At 39.6% G+C, this 27,956-nt stretch overlaps 1 protein-coding gene across 1 annotated transcript; it reads right to left on the bottom strand.

Annotated features, from left to right (window-relative positions):
- Positions 1–120: 120 nt before the first annotated feature.
- MTMR6 (myotubularin related protein 6) lies at positions 121–27,956 on the bottom strand. Its single transcript, XM_074569045.1, has 14 exons — positions 27,847–27,956; positions 23,321–23,437; positions 21,198–21,360; positions 20,039–20,196; positions 19,201–19,329; positions 18,181–18,315; positions 13,742–13,874; positions 8,402–8,511; positions 7,698–7,823; positions 6,411–6,460; positions 5,444–5,644; positions 4,608–4,742; positions 4,406–4,532; positions 121–2,553 (listed from the first exon to the last, which is right to left on the bottom strand). Exons 1-14 carry the CDS (start codon positions 27,868–27,870, stop codon positions 2,293–2,295), a joined length of 1,869 nt encoding a protein of 622 aa, XP_074425146.1. The 5' UTR covers positions 27,871–27,956; the 3' UTR covers positions 121–2,292.

Below are 27,956 nucleotides of genomic sequence, written 5' to 3'. Positions count from 1 at the left end.
AAAAGAAAAAGGCATCCCGGTTCCTTTCACTAAGAAGTGAACTCTGGCAATAAAAAGAGCCTGAAGACTGAGACTGAAGACTCAGATTACTCGTTGAAGTAAAAACGACATACAACAATATTTGCAAAAAAGCTTAATATAATCTTTTGAGTCTATAAACTCTAAACAATAAATATAAAACATGTACATGGCACACCAGAGCAGCTAAATATTAAAACAAACGAGTGCAAATCGATAACGCTTACCTACATTGTCAGCAATAAGTTTGTTTCACTACTGTGATACAATACAAGCTTAATACATAAGATGTTTTTCCAAAGGAAAACCACAGAACCAAGTTGATACAGAAGGTGAGAGAGAAGGGGAGACAATAAATAACAAGGCACAAAAACCTCTCTTGCTGCAACCCTGTAAGGCACCACTGTGCAAACGTGAAACTATCAAAACCTGTGGTGGAAAGATTCTAAACATTTTCAAATGACTGGATAATGTATTTTAAGGATGACACTATGCTCATATCTTTGGGAATAAAGATGCTTAGGAATCTTTATTTACACATATAGGCTTTTAAAAACGAATTAGTGAAACAGGGGAATTAACAGTCAAATACAGGAGTCGCAGTTAATTTCTCCCAGACAGCTTCACAAGTGCAACTCGATCACAACCTATACTGGCCTTGTTAACAGAGTCCTGGATCCAATACAGTGCAGAGGGAAATGCTGCCAATTATGTCAAATTGTGGGTAGCACACCAGTAATTTTAACAAAACAGACTTCAGGGATTATGATGAGAATAAACTCCTTTTCACTTGTAACCAAAAGTTATTTAAATCCACACATAAAAGGCTAGTAGCGTTAATCTAACATTCTACCTAGGGATCTTAACACCCCAAATTGTAATCTATGCCTCCGTTTAAGAGCTGGGCACCAGCATTTGAGTTCCATATTCTGTTATCTGCTCAGAAAATCCATCGTGAGACAAACTTCAGCAAAACCCTTCTCCCTTACTAGAAGGTTACAGATACATAATTAAGCTTACAAACTGTAAGCATCCCCCTTTTTTCATATGTTCCATGATCTCTACTGCATCCTGCTAGAAGATGTTTTTGTCTTCTCCAATTACATAAAAATCTCCACATTGTACTGAAATTACTAAATATGCACAGGTTCACAAGTTTCTACAAGATGAGAAGGGGAGTCTCACCAATAACTAAGATTTTCTTCTAATGAAAGATTCAGGAGGGACTCACTTTCTCATGAGCTTTGCACACACGAATGACTTTTTTTACTTGGGGAACAACGTCAGTAGACTACACTTCCAAAACTTCTGCTTCCGTTCTTGCAGCTTGAGCAACTGCACAGCACACAATTAAACAATCTGAATGAACCTGACTATTCAGTTATTGGCTAAGTTTTGGTTTCTTACATGACATGTTTTATTCTTTTTTTACTCTACACTTAAATAACTTGCCACAAATCAAAACATTTGAGACAACGTGTAGCTTCAATAATGCTCAATCTACAGAGCTGCCAGAGAGGAAAAATCAGGCCAACCTATTATATTTTACACAACAGCAAAAATGGAAAAAAGAATAGTCTTCAGTGATAAGTTAACATTCATATAGCTATTTGCTGAAAGGCTGTGCCAGCTTAGGCATGCTTCATTCCTTATATTCAGTCCTGTTTTAAGGAAATAACAATTTGAGCAAATACAATGTAAACAGAGCCAGGTAGACTGCAGTAGTAAAGGAAAACAATATCATTGATCTGACAGGTTTAAGGCCAAGTATTTATGATTTGAAATATATCGTACTTTTCCATGGCACTTAACACACTGAAAGTTAGTACTGGGTGACATTAAACAAGAGTATACATATTCATATAATATGTGATATATACATGTAGCTTCAGTTCCTAAAATAGAAACTTCAAGTTTTCTTGCCCAAATAAAATCAATTCGTGAAAGACCACCTGTGTTTTCCTATACTGAATAAAGTAATATTACAGTTTTAATCAATTTAGTGCAAACTGACTTCAGTCCAAAGACATACCATTCCTTGATTTTAGTCACTACTTACCAAATGCCCCTATTTCTTTTAAAAGACAGCTATGCTTTTTTTCTCCCCTTAAAAGAACAGCAAACACTTGACAACTAGCATGCTGTTCTAATCTACGTTAACAAAACTTGCTGATATACAAATCATGTTTTGGTCATGCAGCACAGACCCATCCGCAAAATAATCCACCTCTTAATTCAGTCAGGCTAGAAGAGGAGCACAGTGTCACATTTTAATTAGCAGGTCATTCTGGCCACTCCATACTCCAAGCTGACAACAGCAGGCTCAGCTTTTGAGTACTCTTCCACAAATTCACTGTAGCGATTGTCTGCTGTGTTGCTGCCCTCTATAGTTCTTACAGCATCGTTCACAGGGATCAGTGGCTGCTCCTTCTTGAAGCACGGAGGGGTTTTCAGTACCATGGGTGCAGGATGAACAGGCTGCTGCTGTTCCTTCACAAGGACCACATCGGACTGCCCATTTCTCCGCTTTATTTTCTGAAATGTAGAAAATAGTTACTAACAGTGAGCATCACGGCTTTACTGAAAATATTCTGCTTTGAAAGGAAGTGAATTCACTACTTTTGCTGGTTAACTTAGCATCTGCAGAACCCTCTATTATATATCTTAAGTTACATACGTAACAGTATTATTATATTTAGGCCATTAGACAATAAAATATTCTTCCCCCCACAGTTGACAGCAGATGCCACAAGCTTATGCTTAAAATTTGCAGCTGAGCAGAATGCAGACACGTTGAACGTCGTCAGTGTCTGTAGAGAAGGAGAGGTTCTTCCCGACCTGCCCGTTGTTTGGTTGCTATCAAGATGGGTATACTTTCTGAAGTACAAGCAAAGGAAAACAGGCCTTGGAACTATTAGCAAGTAGTGAGCTTGCAGTAGACCATGAGTCTCTTAAAGACAAAAAGTAATTTTGTACCTAAGCCCTTACGTCCTTCCTAAAAGCCTTCTAAGACTTTTCCTTTATATCTGAAAAATGCTAATATGGTTTGTTCAAATGCAGGAAGACACTAAAAGGTGTCAACTAGAAAACAGGATTGAAGGAAAGGACCTATCCTAGCAGCAACCAGCAAGAGAAGAAGATAGATTTGGATTAAGGTGTTTTGCTTTTTTTTTTTTTTAATTCAAACAAATCTCACTCAGTAACTGGGAGCTTGAACTAGTTAACTGAACCGATATTTTTTGTTGATGTGTTTGTGCTCTACTAAAACCTAGACTGAGCCCAGAAGACTCTAGTGTTTCCTGACACCAACTTTTTGAAGATGGAATCAAGATTTCAAACAACTCTATCTCTTCATCACTCAAGTTCACCTGAGCCCGCATTTCTCACTTAACACCTTGGAACAACGTTCTAGTAAAGTCAAGTCTCAGTTTTGAATTTTCATCTTGCTTATTCTTCCGCTTGCTTCACCTTCAGTTTTCACCTTCCTTCTTCAGTTGTATAAGAACTTTTAAATATACAATGAAGATTTGAAACAGTTTAAGATTCAGTGACCTGAATTCATTACATTATGGTAGGATCAGTTTAATAAAATCTTCTGGAAAAAGCTGTTCTTCCTTCTCCCATGTCCCAAAATAACATACAGGAGTTAAGTGTTACCATTTCTAGCCATGCAAAAAAGGGAAACTGATAATTAGAGAACAGCTGCATTTTTTAAAAGATACCGTTCTGAAGTTTCAGCACCTCAACTGACCATAGCGAAACATCAATGAAAGGCTACTCATTAAGCCATACGAGAATAAAGTGAGATACACTGCTCAGTTTTTCTAGTTGTTTGCTGTAGCAAGCTATTAGAAGTCATTTATAGAAAACCAATCTCTGGAATTACCCATCTTCAAATAAGCAGTACAATGTATATGCCCCATAATTATGGTGACTTACAATAGCATGCACCTGCATATGAAGTTAAGAGAAGGACAATACTTACTACTTCCATTTTAGTAGCTATAATGGAAATAAAACATTTTCAGTCGCCTTGGTTTAGCAACACAGCTGTAGCTACAATGGGTACCCTGTCATCTAAGGTAAGTTTAACATAAACTAAACCTATATTAAGCCATCTTCAGTAATGCTTTGGTAGTAGGAATACTTTTACATAACACAGTTCATCAGTACAGCAAAATAAATTGTGTTTGAAAGCAGAACATTGGCTGCATAGTCTGGCATTCAACATAGAAGCATACAGTGAAAGTCAAAGTCAACATTACATAGAACAAGCACTAGGCCAAACAGTAGTGACATTTATATGAAAGCTAGCAGTATTATTAGACTATAAATGTGAATTTGAAGAACAAGTCACAAGTAAGTACACTTATTTTGTAATACTTACAGCTTCCAGTTCTTTAATTTCTTCTTCCAGTTGTTTATTTTGTTCACTCATGTTCATTATAAGATTGAACACAGATTGCCGGGGATGCATACTTCGATCAAACTGATGGTACATGTTTCTCCAAAACCTGCATGTAGCAGACAGTTTTAACTATGCAGGATAAAGAACTGAAGAAGAGATACTGTATATAATTCAAACTTACTTGAAATTGAATGATACCGTATTAGGCTCCAGAAGAGTTAGTCCTGGAGGAAAATCTGGATTATACAGAGGATTCTGGTATTTCTTCTTTTCATCCAGAAGGAACGGCCACAAGGAATATGTCTTCTCTTTTAATCTTAAGGCAAGAAGAGATCACGGTCAAGACACTGATTGCAAGCAAAAACCAGAAGCTGTTCAACTCAAATCCATCTTAACTTTTTAAAAATAAGTTACTAGAAATGGTTATAAATCTTAAATTAAGAGCTTTTAGTAAAATCAGCTTCTTCCTGGCATATGCCAATGTTGAACAGAACTATCAGTTTTAAAAGTACTAGTGCTTACACTGTGCAAGTTTTGCCTAGTTACAATAAATGCTTTTGAAGTACAGTTTGAGACAAAAATGAACTGATAAAACTTTACAGAAGTTTTCCAGCTGAAGCATTAGGAGACATTCTATTAATAATTCTAACTGACAGTAATTAGTCTTGAATTAGGTTACCTAAAAATAGATTGGGGGCCTCCCCCAGCAGAATGCTTCTGCTTCTATACTTAAACTTACCCATTTTTAGGGTGGGTGGGGAGGTGGGGGGGCAAAGAAGGAGAAAGAAGCCTTAACTTTCCCTGTGAAAAGTGAGCATGGGATTTTCTCCCAGAATTAGACTGTCTTCAGTGTACAGAAGCATAAGAAGCACTGCTGTTCCCTGATGCAGTTCAACATCCCTTTCAGTACTCCCAGTCCTGCCTCTATTTCTAGTCAGAGCCTAAAATGAAGAAGATTCACAGGAGTTCTTAGTCTGCTGGAATAAACAAAAGACATGTTACAATATATCTGCTTACTTGAGTTCTTCTCGCTCTTTTTGGCAGTTTCCAAGGAAGTTACCAAACTGGCATGAATGGACATGTTCATGGATCTGAAGGAGGAAAGCTTCATTGTACTCAAAGGCTTGTGGAAACTGCTCAGTCAGATTCCACACACATTCTAAAAACTGGGTGAACACTGGCGAGATCTCTTTTGGATCTCCATCCAACTGACCACACCTGAAAAAGATTCCATAAGCAGATTGAAGGTAGTTTAAGTTAGAAATTCAAAAAGTCTTAATTTTTCAGCGACAGCACATTAATTTGACACTAGCTTTGGTCTGGAGATGAAGCACCTAACTTCGAGAACTAGGGCAATTTTTGAATAGAAATAAGTCTATATTTAACCTATTTTTCTGACTTGTAAGTAATCACATCTGTATTCAGTACAGAAGAGAAACATAAGACAGTTAAGTTCCTTTGTGTCTTACTTCCATAGCCAACATTCAGAGTACACCAGCTAAAAGCAGTGAATAGCAGCAAGGCTATTATTATAGCTGTCAGGCAGATCAAGGGGGAAACAGAACTCTTAACATACAGAACTTTTAAAGGTAGGCGTGACTTCAGCATTAGAAGTAAACATAAATGCAAACTCCTTTTTAACAATTTCAAAACGAAGTGGTTTAGATTGCCTAAATAGATGGGACATAGCTTTATATTGGTTTTGCACTGTCTGTGCACACATGCAGATCTAGCTGCAGTTACCAACATCTGAGAGCAAAGCATCAGCAGCACTAGAAATTTATGTCTATAATATTCAAATACCTATTGGATAATTGGCTTATAAATAGCAATACAGAAGTGCTCTCTCTACTGAAAATAGCTTACTCATTGCAAAATTTTAGCAACACTGCAGTAGTTTAACATCCACAAGTTGTCTTTTGTTTTCAAGAATACTTCATTCAGTTCACCGTATACATTTTACTGGATTGGAAGAGTGAACTACCTGTCAGAGAACTTGTGCCCAAAAGAGATCCAGTCTTTCTCTATCAAGACCTAAGGGTAAAAACAAACAAAATCTCACTTAAAATGTTACTCAATCTTACTTCTATAGTATTAACCCCACAGGTTATTGATATTTGTATTTTAAATTTCAGTCAAATAAACTACAGTAGGAGCAACTCTTTGTCACTTTGTAGTTCCTTTACTTTCTTGGAAGTCTTTCACAAGAGATTCTGAAAGCATGTTTCTAAAACTAGTAAGAAAAGTTTAGCAGTTTAGTTAACTATCGTTAAGCCAGGCTTGCTTTAAGCGTACTAACACTGTATGACTTCACAAATAGATTATCAACCAACTTACAAAGAAAATTGCAAAGTATAGGAAAAATTTTAGTATTGCACTCCTGCTCTCATAGTTTACATAAAGCCACACAATATAATCTTTGTAACGTTTTATAGCAATGAGTTTGTTAATATCAACACTAGATTGTTTTATCACTTCAGTCACAGTATCAAGCACCAAAAGAAACACAAGACTGCCTGTCCATTGCAGAAGCTTTCCCAGAAATCTAATGGACAGTGAGGACTGAAAAAAAAAAAGATGAAACTACTTCCCTAAAGATTACACACATTATCACTATTCACAAGAAATTAACCCTTTTCTAATTCCTCCTCAACTTCACTTTTCTTGCTTGTAATATTTGTGGCAGTTAGTTCTAACTACTACATGGAACTAATTTTATGTACTATTTTTCAGGAGTTCCCATAGCATCTTGTATTGCCACTGCAGAACACTGTTGATTTTCCGACTCTAAAGAATAATCATATCAAAATAATTCTTCCTCTCTATAGGAAGATAAAGAAATTTAGATTGCTTAAATAAGTCTGTGTCACTGGGGGAGCTGTCACCTTTAGATTTTAATAATGTTGATTTTGGGACAAGTAATGAAAGCACAGAGCTGCTATAATTCTGTTCCTCTGTCATCTCACATAAGCGCTTTGGAATCCTTACATTTCTTAGGCAATGGGCTTTTCTGGATGCAAAAGGCAATCATTGCAACATTTCTGCAAGGTGCCAAAAGCAATCCACTGTTTGTATTTCAGTTTTTTAGATTTTAAGTAAATGGTTCTTCCCAGTAGCAAAGTATTTCTGAAAGAAAGATCTACCAGTATATTGCAAGTTTTATATTTGTAACTACAAAAAGCGAGCATCAGCATGTTTACACTGCTCACTTTCATACTCATTTTACATCCTTTGTTTACCACGGAACAACTCAACAATGCAATGAGCTTACCATGAATCCTTTGATTGTTCTGTAATAGGAATCTAGTAAGAGAGCTCCAAGAGAACAGACTTGGGAAGTCCTATCCCAGCCATCTGAGCAGTGCACCAATACGCTTGCGCTCTCAACTGCTATTGCCTGCAAAACACAGTTGTTTCTTAGTGAATATTCTATTCTAAGGCAGAAGTTTTCACTAGGTAAAAAAAAAGATCCAGGTTTTTTCTTCACCCAGCCCCCCTCAGGTTGAGCCCTTGGCTTCATAAGTGTCTGGCAAAGGCAACTGTTCCTCTGAATTCTTCATTAAGAGTCACATTTCCTTCCTAGATGAAGTCAGCATAGTCAATTTGGTTTCTCTGCAATTAGTACCCCAAGAGTCGTGTCTTTCAGGGTACAATAAATAATAGTTTGCTCCATCCACCTCCAAATTGCTTACACCTTTCATAAATACCTACAAGAACCTCGGGAGCATAAGAATCCCTTTATCTCCCAATAAGGTGACCAAACAGCATTCAAAAAACCCCAAAACATTAGCTGGCATGTTTAACATCTCCAGTCATGTAATACTTAAAACAGCATATCAGATGTATCAGTGTATACTAAGCATCTACTTCCAAACAGGTCAGCTGCAGAATTTTACATAGTACATAATATTAAGTATAATTTTCCCTGGTAGAAAGTCAACTTGCCATCAAACAAAGAAGCAGCACACAAGTTACCTTGACCAGGAAGACAGCAGCATCCAACACAGCTTTGATATGACGCAACCACCCAGAATTCTCCAAACCAGAGAAAAAGTCGTTGACAGACAAACCCTTCGTGCCACCGACTGAAAATAACAGAGAGTTAGAAAGCATTAAGCAGTTGCAGCTACCTATACCCTGCAATTGAGAAAGAAGAATAATTGTATGTTGTTTCTAATGCCCTATGCTGTAAGTTGATTAGAAATCTTTCAGGAAACCCCCACTGAAATGGTTAAGACAGGGCTACTACAAAGTGTGCTCCATCCAAAATTCAATTCAGTAGAACTACAGTAACCATGAATGACAAGAGTAAGACCTTTGTGCCTTTTTGGAAAAAAAAAAGCCAAAACATTCAAAGTAAATATATTGGTTATCCCCGATGGGGAGCCTTACCAAGGAAGGCAATGCGAGTGCCAAAAGCTTAACAGAAATACTTAAAGATTACAACTACTAGTAGGAAGTATTTGCATCCAGACACCACACACAGTTCAGAGTAGTCAGAGTTTCATCACATTCTCCATTCTGTTTAGGAGAATGGAGCAAGTGCAGTACAAGGACATGGTGATGAACTGAAAACCATAGAGATTGTCTACCTCCAGAAATTACATACTACAGTTCTGACCCTGATCTCTACCTTTCTTCCCTGGTATACTTTGATCCTGTAACAATAATGCTGATTGAGAGGGCAGGGAAGAACTCACATTAAAGGAAAGCTGCCTTGTAGTGTAACAGCAAGAGCTGTAGACTGAAAGTTTGTCACACAGACGCTTACCAATTCACAAGTGAAACACGTAACCTGGTTCTTGTATGATTTTGAGTTCCAACTCCCACAGTTACATTACTGTCCAAACATGATAAACTTCTGGCAATAAGAAAAGAATATTCCCTGGCTGATATAGCTTCAACTACATGTGATTCTAAGAGAAGATACCCGAGACTGTCATCTACAAAAATACCTGCCCCTGCCACAGCAGAAGCCTACTGTCTACCAAGTTAGCAGGCCCCAAATGAAAATAAAAAGGCTCTGTAGCTGAAAACTGTCAGCAGGGATATTCATACAGCAGCTGCAAAGTAATCTTTACCTCTGAGTGTGGGAGGAAGAGAGTTAGTAGGGAAAATAGAGAACAAAATTCACTAAGTCGTTCTGTGATGCAGTTTCCTGTTCAGTCAAGTCCCCTGATGTAATGAAGGCTATAAACTCTTAAACCACTGCCTTGCGCAGCTTTCCTGTATCTGTGCTACATGTTTCTCAGCTTTCAGCCATAAGAGTTTTTGTATGCTCCCCATGGCTCTTCACAGGAAGTGTCATTATGCCAGTCGCTGCTGAATGCTGTAACAAAGACAGGCTTCCAAATAAGGATCATAGCACTTTTTCTAAAATCTACAGATCTTTGTCACCTAGAAAGAGCTAGCAAATCATAGCACAACACGATAACAAAACATCAAGAAAACCCTGGATACAAGACCTAGCTTTAAAGGTTAGTCTGTAAATATCAGTAGAAGCAGCAAAAAGCTATGCTAGTTTTCCCCAGTCTTTGAAAGAGAGAGCATTGATAGGCAGGAGTTCTGTTTCTGAGGTGTCTATTTCACAGAGGAAAATCATCTGAGAACTACTTGATCCTTTCAGCTAACTCACACTGCCTGTAGACCAGTGGTTCCATACACCAGTTCAATCACAACAGTGCATAAACAGGTCCAGCACTCTACAGTAAAGAAAAGAAGCTAAAAATATTTTAATAGCTGGGAAGTCAAACATCTGCAGGGAAGGGATTGGACAGACAAGGCAATGTCTAGAGGCACTACTCACGGCTGCTCACCCTTACGGTCTGTAGCTTATGGTTTAAAGCACAAAGCTTTCAGCTAGAAAATAAACAGGCTTTCAGCCCTCAGTTTGTTTTCACCCAGATATTGCTGTCAAAGTCTGCTTTTGATCAGAATTTTCAGCTTGGTAGAAATATTTCACCACTGGTATTTCCCCCTTCTAGCTGGATTCCTATATTTTTATAAACCAATGCAGAGATAAGAACACATACGTTGAGCCCAAATAATTACTTTCTAGTTCTGTAAATTAAGGCAGACATTTTTATACTACTTAGACATGAAATAAAGAACTTGCATTGATGCTGTTTTGACATTTATATGCCAAAAAAAAAAGTTTCTGGTGCCTTATGGTCCCTAAAAAGGGTAAGAGACGATTTATGGTACCACTAAGATGTTCAGCTACTTCACAATAACTATCATTCAAGATAGTTTTGCCTATATGCATCCCATCATAAATTCATGCCCTACAGGCATGTGAGTGCCAAAACCTCAGTGTTCCATTGCTTGACTGTCCTTATACACACCTCTAACAATGCCTCAGGCAGCAGTTCAAGATGTGATTAGGAACCAGGCTGAAGCACAGTGGGTTGGGGGCAGAGGTTGTTTGTAACAGCTAAACTAATAAAACCAAACAAACCCACCTCCCCTACACACACTCCACATAACTCACAAAAAACCCCAACCTTAATTAACACACTTCCACCATCAAAATATATGCAGCAGACCACTGCAGCTATTATTGAGCCTTTTCCTCAAATACTTCCTGCAGAAGTGCTGTTCTCAACATAAACAAAATCTTCTTGGTTATCAGTCTTTTCTGACATGTAATACTGTGTTTCAGATATATAAAAACTGGACTTTAAATTTAATACCACAGCCACAAATTTAGTTTATGTGAAGATTCTTCCATTGGTGTTGTATAGACGGGCAGCCTGCCCATCAGGGGAGCAGACTCCTCATGTCCACACTGAAGAAATCTATTTCAGAAAAGTTTTGTTTCACTGCATGCAAGATATTTAAAAACCATCTGAATCCAAGATGAAGAACAGACTGTAACCGCTACCAGCATGCTCCATGGTGTAGTCCCATTACAAAAGGATGTTGGAACAGATTATATGACTATGTCTTACATTCTGCTTGAAAATGGAATTCTTAGATTCTAAAAGAAATCAGGGAGATGGACAGAGAACCTAGGAGCAGGATACAGGCTGAAGAATGAATAACAGTTGTTTGTTATAAATAAACCCGAGGACAGTCCCAGTTACAATGGCTCTTGAAAGAACAGGGTCATTGGTATCACATTCCTGATTTGAGAACATTTAGTTCAGCACATCCATGGGAAGTTGGTACACAGACATTAAATAGCATTTTCCTCATTTTAAGCTATGAGCCATTTTCACCACATTTCCTTCCTGATCACCCTATTTCTAACAGGGGTCTGAAGAGTAGATTATGGCATACTTCCTTAAATTTTAAAGGTCCTTCCTACCCCTAAAGATGCTTCTATTTCTAGAGTGGCATTCAGCAAAAATCTAGCTAATTATGTGGACAGAGTTAGAACAACTGTGTTCATTTGCCCCAAAACCTGATCTAGAGAACTACAGACATTACGCACAATTTTGTTTCAATTGGGTTTAAATAAACCAGACATCCACACACGGAAAAACTGAAACATATTCCATCCTTAATGAAAGCCACAGCAATATATTTGGTCAGTACTGTTGGTGGGATGCTAAGTCAAATGGAAGAAATAGGAAGTCTGTGAAGTTTAACTGTGATGCACACGCTTCTGCCTCAGGCATTATTGCACAGGAGCAGGTGTCTTTTAAAAAAAAAAAAATCAAGATTTATTAGCTAGCTTTCTGGAACTGAAGATAGTAGCAAAAGAAAGAGGGATTATGCCAGACTTCAAAAACTGAAGTTCAGGCTCATGCTGATCATCTTTCCCTCCAATAAAGTAAGTGTAAGACTACAAAGCTACATATTATCAAAGCCAGTAGTATTCATAGAATCACAGAATGGTTTGGGTTGGAAGGGACCTTAAAGATCATCTAGTTCCAACCCCCCTGCCACGGGCAGGGACACCTCCCACTAGACCAGGCTGCTCAAAGCCCCATCCAGCCTGGCCTTGAACACTTCCAGGGATGGGGCATCAACAACATCCATACAGAGTGCCTGAAGAACAGGTTAGCAGCAGATACAGGCTCAATGAGAGTGAAGTAAGCCTACACTGCTAGCCTGTAAGATTTCTTGACCAATGTAACCAGGATGTCTTCATCCAAATAGGCTTCCATACAACTGTAATCCTTCTCCATGACTGGAAATATTTGTGTAATTCTAGAAGACAAACACTTAATATAAATATTTTGTCAGGTGAGGAACCCTGACTTCTGCCACTGTACTCTAATCTCAGTATTAATAATCCACAAAGTGTCTTAAATTTATTTTCAGCTGTTTACCTATACCTAAATAAAGCATTGATGTTCTGGAGCGTGTCCAGAGGAGGGCCACAAAGCTGGCGAAGGATCTAGAGCACAGGTCTTACGAGCAGTGGCTGAGGGAACTGGGGTTGTTTAAGTTGGAGGAGGCTCAGGAGAGACCTCACGGCTCTCTACAATTACCTGAAATGAGGCTGTAGCAAGGTGGGGGTTGGTCTCTTCTCCCAAGTAAGAAGAGACAGGACAAGAGGAAACAGCCTCAAGTCACGCCAGGGGAGGTTTAGGATGGATATTAAGAAAAATTTCTTCACAGAAAGCATTATCAAACATTGGAACAGGCTGCCCAGGGAAGTGGTTTAAATACCTCCAGGGATGGTGAGTCACAGATAGGTAGACATGGTGCTTAAGACATGATTTAGTGGTGGTTTTGGCAGTGTTAGGTTAATGGTTGGACTCAATGATCTCAGAGGTCCCTTCCAACCTAGACGATTCTATGATTTTCGCCACCAGGTGGCAGGCAGTGCTATGGTAAAGTGGTTCGCTTTTCCCCTACCCTCCTCTCTACAAACACTAAGATGCACCTACAAGCACAGAAGTGGCTCACCAGGCCAAAGAGCTCAAGTTTTGTACGGACAACATGCTTATTAACTGTGAGTTCTGGGGAACTAAGTGCTCCTTGAAGAATCCATATTCTATATATGAAAGTGTAGGTACAGACATACACTATTTTGTGTATTTATTACACATGTATGTATTCATGCATGTATACTTGGAAAACACAGAAATCTCCCCAAAAGCCACTGACACACTAATCAAAAGTTCACCCAAGACATATGTGCAATTCAATTTTCTTCAAAATAACTCCATTCTCTGGGTTTACAGTTTAAAGGTAAAGTTTTAAGGTAATTCATTACAACAAAGCACAACAAACTGGTACTAAACAGAGCTGTGATAAAACACAGCAATATCCATACAGTTTGTGAATCTATTTTTGAAGACTTCAGAAAAATATTTATCTTATTTTCACATGCACTATTATCATACAGTTAGAACATACCTTCCAGAAGTTTTTGCAAGCTGGATCTCATTACGTGAATATTTTCAATGCCAACAAACTGGAACCTAATGTTAGAGTAGTTGTCTTCATTCTCATAGCCCTTCCCAGCAGCTCTGTTTGCCATTGCATTAAGCTTAAGAGAGCAAAATAAAAATACTGAAAACCAGTACTTGAAATAAAAATCTCATATTAAGAAACTGAAGTAATGCAATTTCAATGGAATACGCTGAGGGGAAAAAAAACAACCAAAGCAAAACACAAAACGCACAAGAGCACATACTATAAACAGATTCTAATGAATTAACAGTTCGTGGCAAATCAACTTGAAAGCATTCAAGCTTAAGAAAGGCATGGTACATAAAACCAACAGGCAGTCTATATTTAGAGCTGACATATCTGAATAATGCATTTAATAATTTCCTATTCTCTCCTCCATATTCCCACCAACAAACCGTTACTTATTTCCAAACATTTATGAGCAAAGACACTACAAAACAATTAACCTAAAGAGTAAGACCCAGACTTAACCATACATGCGCTTTCCAGACATCCTAAAAAAAAAATGTCAGTTTTGGGGGTAAGAAGCTAATAAATTGCTACAGCTATGAAAATTACAACTATAAAAAACCCACAGTTGGCTCAGTTTCAGTCTGTCAGACCGACCTACTGCTGAACCCAGCTCAAAATAAGTGCAGATGCTGCAGTGTAAGATTTTCACTTTACATCCTTGTTTTCCAGCTCCTGTGTTCAGAGATTTGAGTGAGGGATAAGTGGGATGCCCTTATCCCAGAGGGGAAAAAGGATTCTGGGGCAGGAGTTGGCAGGCCTCATTGATAGGGCTTTAAACTAGATTTGAAGGGGGAAGGGGTCAATAATTTCATGCTTGCCTGTGACAAACAGTGGGGCAGCCCATCAGGGGCAGAGGGATGGAGTCCTAGTAAGGGCTCTCCACTTGATGCCCTAAGGCAAGCCAGAGACGACGCACCAGGACACCCCAAGGGAATCAAGGGAGATTCCCGCAAGAGGGTGACACGGCCAGCCCAGCTGAAGTGCCTCTATGCGAATGCACGCAGCTTGGGCAATAAACAGGATGAATTAAGGGCCACTATGCTGCTGGAAAGCCATGACATAGTGGCCATTACTGAAACTTGGTGGGATGATTCCCATGACTGGAATGTAGGGGTAGATGGATACAAGCTCTTTAGGAAGGACAGACAAGGTAGGAGGGGAGGAGGTGTTGCCCTCTACATCAGTGACCAGCTAGAATCGATAGAGCTCCACATGGGCAAGGATGAGGAGCTGGTTGAGAGTGTACGGGTTAAGATTAAAGGGAAGATTGGGGAAGGCAATGTCACAGTAGGGGTCTGCTACAGGCCACCTGACCAGCAAAGCAGGCCCTCCATAGGCAGATAGAAGTGGTTTCGCATTCACAGGCCCTGGTCCTTATGGGGGATTTCAACCACCCTGACATCTGCTGGAGGGACAACACAGCAAGGCACCAGCAATCCAGGATGTTCCTGGAATGCATTGACGACAACTTCCTCCTCCAAATGGTAGAGGAACCAACCAGAAAAGGTGCTATGCTGGACCTCGTTCTCACCAACAGGGAAGGGCTGGTGACCAATGTGAAGCTCAGGGATAACCTTGGCTGCAGTGACCACAAAGCGATAGAATTTAAGATCCTCAGGGCAACTAGGAGGATATGTTCCAAGCTTACGACCCTGGACTTTAGGCATGCAGACTTTGATCACTTCAGGGATCTGCTGGCCAAAGTGCTGTGGGACAAAGCCCTAGAGGGAAGGGGGACCCAGGACAGCTGGTCAGTATTCAAGGATCACCTTCTCTGTGTTCAGGAGCAAACTATACCAAGGAAGAGGAAGGCAGGAAAGAATGCTAGGAGACCTGCCTGGATAAACAGGGAGCTCCTAGACACACTGTCACACGAAAAGAAACTTTATAAGGAGTGGAAGAGAGGACAGCTGGAATGGGGGGCATATAAGGAAGCTGTCCGAACAGCAGGAGACCTGGTGAGAAAAGCTAAAGCTCAGTTAGAATTAAATCTAGCCAAGGAGATCAAGGGAAACAGCAAAAATTCCTATAGGTACATTAATGGTAAGAAGACAACTAGGGAGGGTGTGGGCCCCCTCAGAAAGGAAACGGGGGAGCTGGTGACAAGTGATATGGAGAAGGCTGAGGTTCTCAATGACTTCTTTTCCTCAGTCTTCACTGGCAAGGGCTCCAGCCACACTCCCGGAGTCACAGAAGACAATGGCAAGGGTTGGACAGAACTGCCCGTCGTAAGTGAAGATCAGGTTCGTGACCATCTGATGAACCTGAAAGTGAACAAGTCCATGGGACCTGATGGGATACACCCACGGGTACTGAAGGAACTGGCGGATGAGGTTGCTAAACCACTCTCTACTATATTCCAAAAGTCATGGCAGTCTGGTGGAGTCCCCACTGACTGGAAAAGGGGAAACATAATCCCCATTTTCAAAAAGGGAAAGAAGGAGGAACCAGGGAACTATAGGCCAGTCGGTCTCACCTCCGTGCCTGGTAAGATTATGGAGCAGATCCTCCTGGAGGCACTGCTGAGGCAGAAGAATAACAAAGAGGTGATTGGGTACAATCAACACGGCTTCACCAAGGGCAAATCGTGCCTGACGAACCTGGTGGCCTTCTATGAGAAGGTCACAACATCAATAGACAAGGGGAGAGCAACTGATGTCATTTACCTGGACCTGAGCAAAGCCTTTGACACTGTCCCGCACGACATCCTGGTCTCCAAGATGATAAAATAGGGCTTTGATGGACTGACAATTCAGTGGATAAAGAACTGGCTTGTCGGCCGCACCCAAAGGGTGGCTGTCAATGGGTCCATGTCCAAGTGGAGGCCAGTGACAAGTGGAGTCCCTCAAGGATCAGTACTGGGATCGGTCTCGTTTAACATCTTCATCAGCGACATGGACAGTGGCATAGAGTGCACCCTCAGCAAGTTTGCCAACAACACCAAGCTGTGTGGGGCAGCTGACACGCTGGAAGGAAGGGATGCCATCCAGAGGGACCTTGACAGGCTGGAGAGGTGGGCCCATGCCAACCTCATGAAGTTCAACAGGACCAAGTGCAAGGTCCTCCATCTGGGTCGGGGCAATCCCAAGCACCGATACAGGCTGGGCAGTGACTGGCTTGAGAGCAGCCCTGAAGAAAAGGACTTGGGGGTGCTGGTGGACGAGAGGCTCAACATGAGCCGTCAGTGTGCACTAGCAGCCCAGAAAGCCAATCGTATCCTGGGCTGCACCAGGAGAAGCGTGGCCAGCAGGTCAAGGGAGGTGATTCTCCCCCTCTACTCCACTCTCGTGAGACCCCACCTGTACTGTACTGAGTCCAGTTCTGGAGCCCCTACTATAAGAGAGAGATGGACGTGCTGGAACGTGTCCAGAGAAGGGCCACAAGGATGGTCAGAGGGCTGGAGCACCTCTCCTATGAGGACAGACTGAGAGAGTTGGGGTTGTTCAGTCTGGAGAAAAGAAGGCTCCGAGGAGACCTTTAGTGGTCTACCAGTATCTTAAGGGGGCCTATAAGAAAGCTGGTGAGGGACTTTTTAGGATGTTGGGTAACGGTAGGACTAGAGGGAATGGATCAAAGCTAGAGATGGGTCGATTCAGACTGGACGTTAGGAAGAAGTTCTTCACCATGAGGGTGGTGAGACCCTGGAACAGGTTGGCCAGAGAGGTGGTGGAAGCCCCATCCCTGGAAGTTTTTAAGGCCAGGCTGGATGGGGCTCTGAGCAACCTGATCTAGTGGCAGGTGTCCCTGCCCATGGCAGGGGAGTTGGAACTAGATGATCTTTACGGTCCCTTCCAACCTGAACCATTCTGTGATTCTATGAAATGAATACCTATTTAAATGCACATTCCAACACAGGTCAAAAACCCAACATAATTCAATTTAATTAGACAGTGATGAATTATGACCTCAGAATGCTACAACAGAATTTACCCTATTTCTTCCTGGCTAAGACAAAGAGCAATAGCAGTTTTCACAGAACATATACACAGAATACAGTATTCTCTCCCATTCCCAAAGAAACCCCAACACAGCTTACTGTTTTATGAATTTAATTTCAAACAGTTACAATGATTTGGATCCCACTCAATTATTCATGTTTTAACTATGTTTTAAGTGTATTTTTAAATGCACTTCCCCAAAAGTTCACTAGCATATTCAGTGAATTCTAGCCGAGTCCTGAGAGGTGCGCAGCTTCTTTAAGAAAGCAAGTAATTAAACACCTGAACAGAGAGGCCTAAACTTACCTTTAAAGAACATTTTTGCCCACAATAGAGTTATATTTAACACTCTTTTTTTTTCAGAATTACACTGTATCCCTGTACTTTAATGTTCAGGAGGAGAGGCCAGTCTGTAGAACCTGACATACATACCTTTGGCCTGGTGTCCATGACATACATGTAGCGATTTGAAGGATTTGCTTTACTGATGGCTTGCAACATGTGTTCATCTTCCAGGCACCTGGCACTGAAACCTGAGAGCGGCTGACTGCATCTGCAAATTGCAGCCTACCATAGAAAACAAAGAACAAATTAGCATCAGTTTAATATCTGTAGTTTAAGTGCTTTGCATAATTCTAAAAAGGACACGGAAACAAATTGTTTCATTTGGCAGGTAACAGCATTAAATTGAAAGAAGTTTAGGCATTCCGACTTTAAGTATATCACTTGTACACCTTCAAACACAGTAACTACAACTTAAAATGTTCTGACATACCTTTAGATTTTTTCTGGCTTATGTACATGGGCAAGGTACCAGTTTACATAATGGACTTTCACCAAGTTTAAAAATTCCAAGAAAGTATAAACTGGAAAAAATATACTTTGGGCAAGCAAGTTACTCTATTGGTATGAAGTGAGTTATGTTTGGTTTTACTACTGCAAGTATGATATGTTATCGTCTAATGTAATTTTCAGCATGCAATTTTCAATGATATATTTTATTTCAGAAGGTATCAGTTGCATCTTCCAAATAGTAGTTATCTTCAAATGCATCTAGTAGCTTAACACTCAGCCTTCATAAATTTTTCAACTCAGCAAGAGGACAATCCTTCTTTCCCTTCAAAGACACTCCATAGCTAAGACAGGTAGATGCTGCTTCACACCACACTCTACCAAACCCTGCAAAATCTTTTTCCCGTTCTCTAGGGGTTTTTTCCTTTCAAATTCCTCCTTAAAGAACCAGCTCTATTCTTTTGGTGTTTTGTTTTGGGGTTTTGACGCCCATTTTGACCTAACAGATTTTATTCTTGATATATAAAGGCAGACAGATCACTTGACAAAAAGCTATCTGCAGTTATCTTGAGGTCAGTTTCTCCTTACCTACCCTGAACTACTGCCCAGTGTTGAGAAATAGTTTTCAGTACAGTTGCATTAAGAGAAGACACAGTATACCTCTTTATTTTTATGATAATACGACAGCACTGGGAATCTTCCTTTGCTTCTGAACTTAGAGCTACCAACAATTATGGGCTTGCTTGCAGTTCTGGGAACATAAAGTTCCCTAGGATAGGTTTCACAAATCTGAAAGACACAGATACACACAAAGAATTTTACGTACAGGGCAAAAAGCCTATACTAGTTTTATTGCATCTAATTTGAGTTATGTTAGGTGAAATAAGAGAAAGGATAAACACTAACATGTTTCTCTATATACACATAAATAGCTCAAAAGAGAAGACAAGCCATGAATAAGGATGTACAAATTGGTATCCAAGTTATACAACCAAGCACTGCTGGAAAGCACTGTTATACTAGCATTCACCTCTCAAGAATACAACTCTTCAGTAGAAATGCTAAGAATGAATTTCAAATAAAATACTAAAATTATTTCCCTTATTTTTTGTATTTGCAGACCACACAGTAAGATGAAAACTAATCATCACAAATGCTAAAGCAGAATCCGTGTCAGTTAAGAGAGATAACAGAGCTGCAGAGCACCAGAATTGCTGGGGCTGGGCTTCAAACAGGTAAGTATACTCTAGAAACAATCCCAAAGAACACATGCATCTATGCACACACACTCTCTCAATGAGACCTTGAAAAAAGGTTCAGTTAGAAAGTTGTGAGACTGCACACTGATTAAGGAGTTAACACTCTCACCTGCAAGTTTTTGCTCATGCTGCAAGCCAAGTGCTTTCACAGTATTAGACTGTTTTCCATAGAACTATAGGATAAGAGGATAAGGCAGAAACAGATGCAGAACAAAACATGTTTCCATTACAACACTTACCTTATAATCACGATTTGCATCGGACAACTGCCAGTTAGCATTTGGCACTCCCATTCTCTTATATTCTTCTGCTAGATCAATAAGCTGCCAACCTTTGACTTGCTCCGATTCATTTTGTTTTGGATTATAGGAGAAGGCATATAGTTCTTCATATTTTGCTAAAAGGTAAAGAATAAGACTATATAATGAGTTGTCCCTCCCCAAAAAAAATTTCTGAGTGGAGAAAGGTAGCACAGTTGACAAGTCTTGAAATTGCCCAAGTTGCAGAGAAAGCTTCAGGCTTCAAGATTCTCAGAAGCAAGACTACATAGATACTTGACACTCTTGAAATATTTATTCTACAACTATCATACTGTTAACTGACACAGTTACGGATATTTAGTTAAAGGTAGGTTATGAGAGCTCTCTCTAGGGTGCTTGACGTATTTCATCCAGGATGTTTCTAAAGCCATAAGGGAAAAATCAGAAGTCACAAAATAAAGACTGACAAAATTGAACAAGACAAAAGGCAGAATTATTAGAGGACTTTACAAGAGCTAGAAGAACTACTTTTGGAGGTAAGAACAGAAATTTACATCTACTGACCTTTAAAAGCAGTAAGTTTTAAAGATTCCTTTAAAGCAAAAAAGCTTTCAAAATATTTTATGTTTTTTCCTAATACATTATTCACATATCACAGATGACGACATTTTACATTGTTCTAAATGCAAAGAAGAAAATGCTAAAGACCACACTAGGTGACAGAACTCTCTTGTAAAGCTGAATTGGTAGTGCTATTTTTAGCATCAAAACTTTAGTTTTATTTTTCAAACTGCATGAAATCAGTAACAAGTTAGTATTTGCTTAGTAGCATTTTACCTATGGAACACACCAGTAAAGAAAGACTATACACATTTATAGTCACAATTTCAGGGATAACATTAGAAATGCAAAAAAAACAGGAATCTCGCATTCTGCTAGTGAACATCAGTGACCTACAAAAGCCAGGCAACGCATATTCTGAGTTTGTTTGCAGATTAATACTTAATCATTAAAATTCTTTCACATATCAAATCCATTTAAAAGGCTTTTACATAATAAAAAAAAAGCCATGGATTTCCCACCACCACCTTGTTATCCAGACATATACTGCAAAGTCTTTTACAATTGGAAGTATTACCTGTCCTTGACAGCTGAAGCAGAGAGTTATAAATGTCATGACAATCTCTCTCTCTGGGAACAATAAAGTGAACTATCCTGAAGTTCTTGCACTGAATGACAAGGGGGCAGCCAGAAGTAGTCAAGGGAAGTTTTTCCACCGCAGCAATGTGGTGATGCAGTATCTGTGGCATACAAGAACTCACAGCATTAGCATGCTGACAAAAAAATGGGAACAGCATACTATTTACAAAAGCAGATATTAAGCAATGCTGAATACAGATTTTGACTAATTTTGTCAATCATTTAGTTATGAAAAGAAATAAATTTAGAATAAGAAATCCAAGACTGGCATTTTGATAAGGATATCATAATTCATCAAAATTTAATTAATCACTTCCCTCGTATTGAGGGGTTGTCTAATATCTGCAAGGGGCAGTAAATATCCTTTTAAATGCAGAACAAAATAAAATCAAGAAGTAGAACTCCACTGCGGTTGTTTAGTCCTCTTCTATAACTTTGCTAACTGATACGCTTACATCTAATTAGGCAGGGTCCAAGTAGGCTATATGCTTGCCTTTTTTTTTTTTTTATAAAGGATCTACAGGAACGCACTTCAGAATTTTCAGGCAACATAAAGCAAATCAGGGAAAGCAACTCAAAGTATAAAAGATACAGAAGATTTTAGAATTCCAGTATTCAACACCTATAGAATGAACACATCTCCTGTATTACCCATTGCAGTATGCAGATATGAAAGCCTCTCAGCTAAATGCCTTTCAACCACTCTAACAGAAGACTGCCACAGTAATGGATACACAAAAGCCCTTCATAGATTCATCTGTGTGGCAGATCTACACAAAATTTAAAAAAAATACATGGGAAAGCAACAGCTGTTCAGCCACGGCAAGAAAGCCACAGATGCATTACCTCAACTGAACAAGACGTTCTTGATAGCATTTCAATTACCTCAGTGAAGCAATCATCTCTTCTTAAATATTGATCAGAATTAGACAGGCACCTGAAAACTATGCTGCCAAATACGCATTTACAAAGACTATCTCTCTGAGACATTATCATAATTATACTTGATACTTGCATTCTCATCACAGAAATGCAATACTCTGATTATACATTCAATTTCCCCAAAATGAAACCTTTTAACGTGGTGCACAGGGAGATGCAAGTAATGCTTCTGAATCACATTCTCCCCAATAACCCATTTTGTATGAAAGTATAACAGTTTGGTTTGTACAAAATTGTGCATTGTATCTAAGAACAAATCACGGAAAAAATAACTTTTCTTGAAAGCTCCATGAGGCATCTAGTCAGATAACCAAGATACAGAATTAAGGGTAATCCAGAAAGATACACCATCAGGTAATACACGCACAGAAAAAAATAATTAGCCACACACAGGGAAATGAGATTTCATCCCAGAGGATGATAGACTTAAGGCACTGAACTCAGTCAGATAGCTGGGCTACAGTGGAAGACAGAACTTGATGTCCACATGTGTGCCATCAGGGCACTGAACAGAAAAACTAATGGGAATCACTGTACTATCCAACTTTGATTGTTGGCTAGTACAGTAACCACAACATTAATAGTGGTCACCAAAAAGCTGCAGCCCCTTTTGAATTCTTTCATTCCGGAGGTGAACACTTGGGAAGAAACAGCTGCTTACCACTTTAAAAAAGGTCATGGGATATTCAATATTTCACCAAAGCCTAGATCTTTGGGTCTTGCCATCTCATTTAACCTAGGCAGGATCTAAATACAAGGTAAGTTAATGCAGAAATTTTAAACCTGATGCTTAAACTACCTGGTAGTCTCCCACTCCTGCCCCTGAACTGCAGTGCAAATTTAAAGAAAACCACCACACATTCATGCAGGAATACAAGTAAAGGCTAGAGAAGAAATTACAGCAGCTTGAAAAGAAGCGTGAACATTTTCAACCCTACCCGATTTCAACTGCAGCAGTGTCAGGCAAGAGTACAATCTGCAAATCATTAACTTGTTATGATACCATGAACAAGAGGTACCTTAGATGAGCATTTTAGGAAGCAAATTCAACCTTAGATCAGGAAGAACAAATGCATCTGGAGCCTATGCTTTGGAGCCACAAGCATTCATTATCCTTACCCATGTCTCTCTCTGGCTTGAATCAATGAATAACAGATGCGTTGCTGTAAGGTATAGAGTTCCCGTCAGTGACTTATTGCTCGTGCTGAACCTATCTAGTAATTTCACTTGCTCTACCTGTAAAAAAAGAGGGGAGGGAGAGCAAAACTTAGTTTCTGCAGAAAGCGAAATCCTAACGGTGCAAAAGCTCTGTCAGTTTGTGCAATAATTTTGAAAGCGGTAGACAGCACAACAGTACACACAAGGCTATTTGGGCCAAACTATTAAGAACACAACAGCAGTCACATAAGCTTTGAGAAGACTGACTAGTTAAAATATCCTATTTCAATACAAAAGTGCATAATGAAGGCACAATGCTAGGCTCATCAGAATACTTACTCCATGCACATAAATGCTATGGTTATTTACTAGTAGAAGAGGCCAGGATATCAAGTTTTTTAGAAAATAATTAAAACCAATTGATTACTAAGCTTTTAGACTGCTTCCCCAAAACAGAGCAAGCACACACTGAATTTCCTGTTATTGAGATGCCAGCACTGAATTAACAGCTGATCTCAGCAACTTGCTTCCTTGGCTGTCTAAAGACTCAAAGCCATAAAGATTATGTCCCCCTGACTTCAATTTTAGTTATCTATTGTCTTTTATGTCATCCTCAGCTTTAAAAATCTATATCATCGTAACCTTGCCTCATACTCAAAATACATTCTAGTGAAATGCAAGCATAATACTAATAATTATACCAATCTCCTAAAAATTCAAGGACTGTGCTAGCTTTTGAAGCAGATATTTGAAGCTTGAGTCTTGCAAGGGCAAACTTCTCTGCTATTCCATCAACATTGTTATCTCAGTCCCGTGGAAAACATTTCAGAAAGAAAGTGATTTCTAGATAGCCTGCATTTTATCTGCTGCTCATAACTTTACAGGCTCCACAGTTTGCTTTATTTGAAGCAAACATTACATGATTCTTTGTGCGCAACAACAGGAAAGGAGCATGGCAACTGGCTTATCTCCATGCATTCCTCTATTTCTTGGCAGCACCGTCTCATTAATAGCAAGTTAAAGCTCCTATGCTTGAGGCTTGCTGCTACTGCCGTTAAATGCATGGCAGAACTCCAAAAACTACCACACCAGCAAGACCAGCACCCAGATGAGGTGATTAGGAGAGACTACAGCTACTGTGCTGATTTTAAGCCATTTTTAATTCATATGTACAAACTTATTTATCTACTAAAAGCACATAGAGAACACTAAAAACTTGTCTTTTCAATTTAGGTATTTCTTACAATCTAGCAAGGCCTAATGTTGGTTTTGAAAGTTAGAAAAGCAACTTAACACATGTAAAACAGAACAAAGGAAATAAAAATATCTACTAAAAGCCAGTGCTACTGTGATATTCTAGATTTCAGTTTAGAAAGCAAAAAAACCTGCAAAGCTACATGCATCAGTACCTCAAAATATATTATGCTGTAACCAGCAACATATCAGCACTCAGATACAGAGTAGCATAAATCAATATAGCATGGCCAAAACACAGAATTTATTTTGGGCAGTTCTGCAGCAGTAACTGCTCAGGTACCTGGCACTGCAGCTCCCCAGCAAACTGAGAAGGGCACAGAAACTGCTCCACTTTTGCTCCAGTAACACAACCCACAAAATCCTGGCATGCAAAGTTCCATTCTCCATGTAACAAGGCAGCTATTCTCAAAGCTGTATTTCTATGTTAGATGAGGACAGGCACTAGTGCTCCAGCTTCCTCTTACGTAGGTAAAGTCTTCAAGAGTTATGAAAGCTAAATTCTAGATACGCTTTTCTTAGAGACAACTGAAACGTATTTTAGATTCAGCATCCCTAGATGAGATGTTCATTTAAACTTGACCCAAGCCAGCTCTAATGGGTACGCAGCTAGACAGACACTTCTTATTTTTGCCTTTCAATTGTAAAGTTTGGCAAATCCTTAGTTATGGAAAAACAAGTCAGTCGTCATTTTTGAAGAGAATGGGTTCACAAGATTAAGAGATTGAAGACTGTTACTGAATTTTAGCACATCTGTTAACAGAGATCATTTAAGTAGTCAAAAGCTATATTCTGACAGAAGGTAGCACTAAGAGATTAGCAAATTTTTAGATCAGTAAGAATTTGAACAGCTACCTCAATAACAGAGTATTGACAGTGAAAGAGATACACCATACAATTTATTGGTATTAGGAGTTACAGATTAAAAGCAAAAAAAAACAGAAAGAAGTGTTTCAATACAGGAGACAAGTTAGAACAGAAAGGAAGGTTGAAACACTACTTCTTAATCTTGCATTAAAAACATCAAAGGATTAAATTAGAACAATTAAAGCAAGACAAAAACAAATTACAGTATGTCATTCCAAAATTCTTTTATTACTTTTGTATGACACTCACTGAAATTTAAAGTTTTCCCTTCCCCATTTGTCTCAGGCTGACAAACATAAGCTTAGGATTTAAGAGTCAAGCTAAGCAAAACTTTCTATCTTCAGTAGAAAATCCATCAGTATTTTCACTAAAACAGATTTGACTTTAAATATACAAACACTTAACTGAAGAAATTCCAGTCTTTTCTACTATGTTTTGCTTTAAAATATTTTTAAGGACACTTTAGTTCTAAAGCTCCATTGCAAAATCACAATATTCTTATTTGTAATTTCCCCACCACTTATGACACATTGTGAACTGGTTTTCATCATTTGCTGCTATTTAAATATATATTCTCAGACAGAAGTGATTTTTAAGTTCACCTCACTTCTTTATTCAACATAAATCTGCTGGACAGTTTTATTTCACAAAAAGCTAAACTTTATTTCCAGTAGCTGTACTGATAGTTTTAAGACAATTTTAACTTTGACATTTCCAGCAAACTGAAGTTTAACGAGGAATAAAACCTACTGCATCACCTTGTCCTAGGGATGACAGCTTCCCTGCACAGCAGTTAACAATACAAGACTGCACTGCTATTTGAAGCTTATTTTACTATTACTTTAATAAAAAAAAAATTGTAAAAAAACAACTGTGAACAGCTGTCAGATTATAAAAAGTAGATATGTCTCAGAACAATTGGAATGAGATCCAACTTGAACCTACACATGCACTGAACCTTTAAGGCCCAGAGTGCAAGCCCGTACTTTACTTTTCCTGCTTCCTGTAACTGTAACACTCACAATTATTACCATCTAGCGTATATGCATTTTAATCCACCTGGATATTCAATAAACCAACGGCTTACAAAAAGCTAAGCAAGCAAGACAATTATAATCAAAACCTCATGCTATTTCTAGCCATAAAATTGATACTTTCAGAACTGATAATTTTTTGTATGAATTATAAAAATAATTGCTTCAAGTAGTAAGTCTTGTATCTTGTAAGTCGTATTCAGAGCTTGTTTCTCTCTTCAGTTATACTGCTACATGAAGTATTTTTTCCCCACCAGGGGCCCAAAAACATGCAGAAACACACTTGCAAATGCAAAGACAGTGGTAACCTTTCTAGCCTTATTTTCAGGTTTGAAACTTAAACAGCTACTCAGCTCATCAAGAGACTCTGGTTTTAGCCTAGTTTTTATTTTGAAATTAGCTATTGCCTGTAACAATACAATACTAAGTTCACAAACAAGGAGTTTCAGGTTTCTAAGTAAACAGGCTGATAAAGAAACCTTATCTGCTATCTGTCAGCTTGGTGCAAGATTATTCTATCTAGTAAACTGTAAGCATCACTAACAGTAGCTTCATCAGTGACATTCCTCCTGTTTTATATGTACACATACAAATATATATAAAAAAATCAGCTAGACGCATTTTAAATAAAATTTATATAAGTCATTACACAAAATTAAAAGTCTGTTCCTTTATATAATGCTGGATATAAATCTACTATTTGGAGCTGAAATATGACCACTCCTTTTCTCCGCACATCTCTAAGCCTAGTTTAAGGTCAGACTGCCAGGCCGGGAAACTCCCACTTCACAGCTTCCAGGACCCAAGAGAGGGGGGCAGCCCCCTCAGCAGCCCCCGCCGCCGGGGCTGAGGAGTAAAATACCGTTAGAAAGTTAATCCTATGAAAGCTGAGACTTAAAAGTAAAGTTATATAGAAAACACTTAGGAAAAAAATAGAGGAAAAATTGCATAAGTCTTTCTTACATATTGGCTATAGAGGACAGACAAACTAACACCCTGGGCGCGGGGGGAGCACCGGAGACAGACACCCTTGCTGCCGGCTGCTCCCCCCCCGGGGCCCAGGGACACCCCAAGCGGCACCGACCGCCCCGGAGCCCCTCCCGGGAAGGCACGGGCTACAAAATGGAAGGAAGAGAAGGACAACAACGCCCTCGCCCACAGCTGGCGGCGGCGGGGCAGGGACTCGCCGGGCCGAACAGGCCCGGCCCAGCCCGGCCCAGCCCAGCCCTCCCCTCAGTTACCGGCAACACCGCCGCTCCCCGACCGACCACCCCCACCCGGCGACCGAAGCGGCCGCCCCAGCCAGGAGCGGAAAGCCGAGGCGGGGGATACCTTGGTGGTGCGGATGTGCTCCATCGCGCTGCCCGCCCGGCCGCAGCCACCATCCACCGCGCTACTGCCGGACCGGGGCGGCCGTCACCTAGAAACGCTTCCGGGGCGGG

This window comes from Larus michahellis, chromosome 1, assembly GCF_964199755.1.
Source record: "Larus michahellis chromosome 1, bLarMic1.1, whole genome shotgun sequence".
NCBI lineage: Eukaryota > Metazoa > Chordata > Aves > Charadriiformes > Laridae > Larus > Larus michahellis.
Note: the sequence above shows the minus strand (reverse complement) of the source record. Positions and strands in the feature narration are given on the sequence as shown.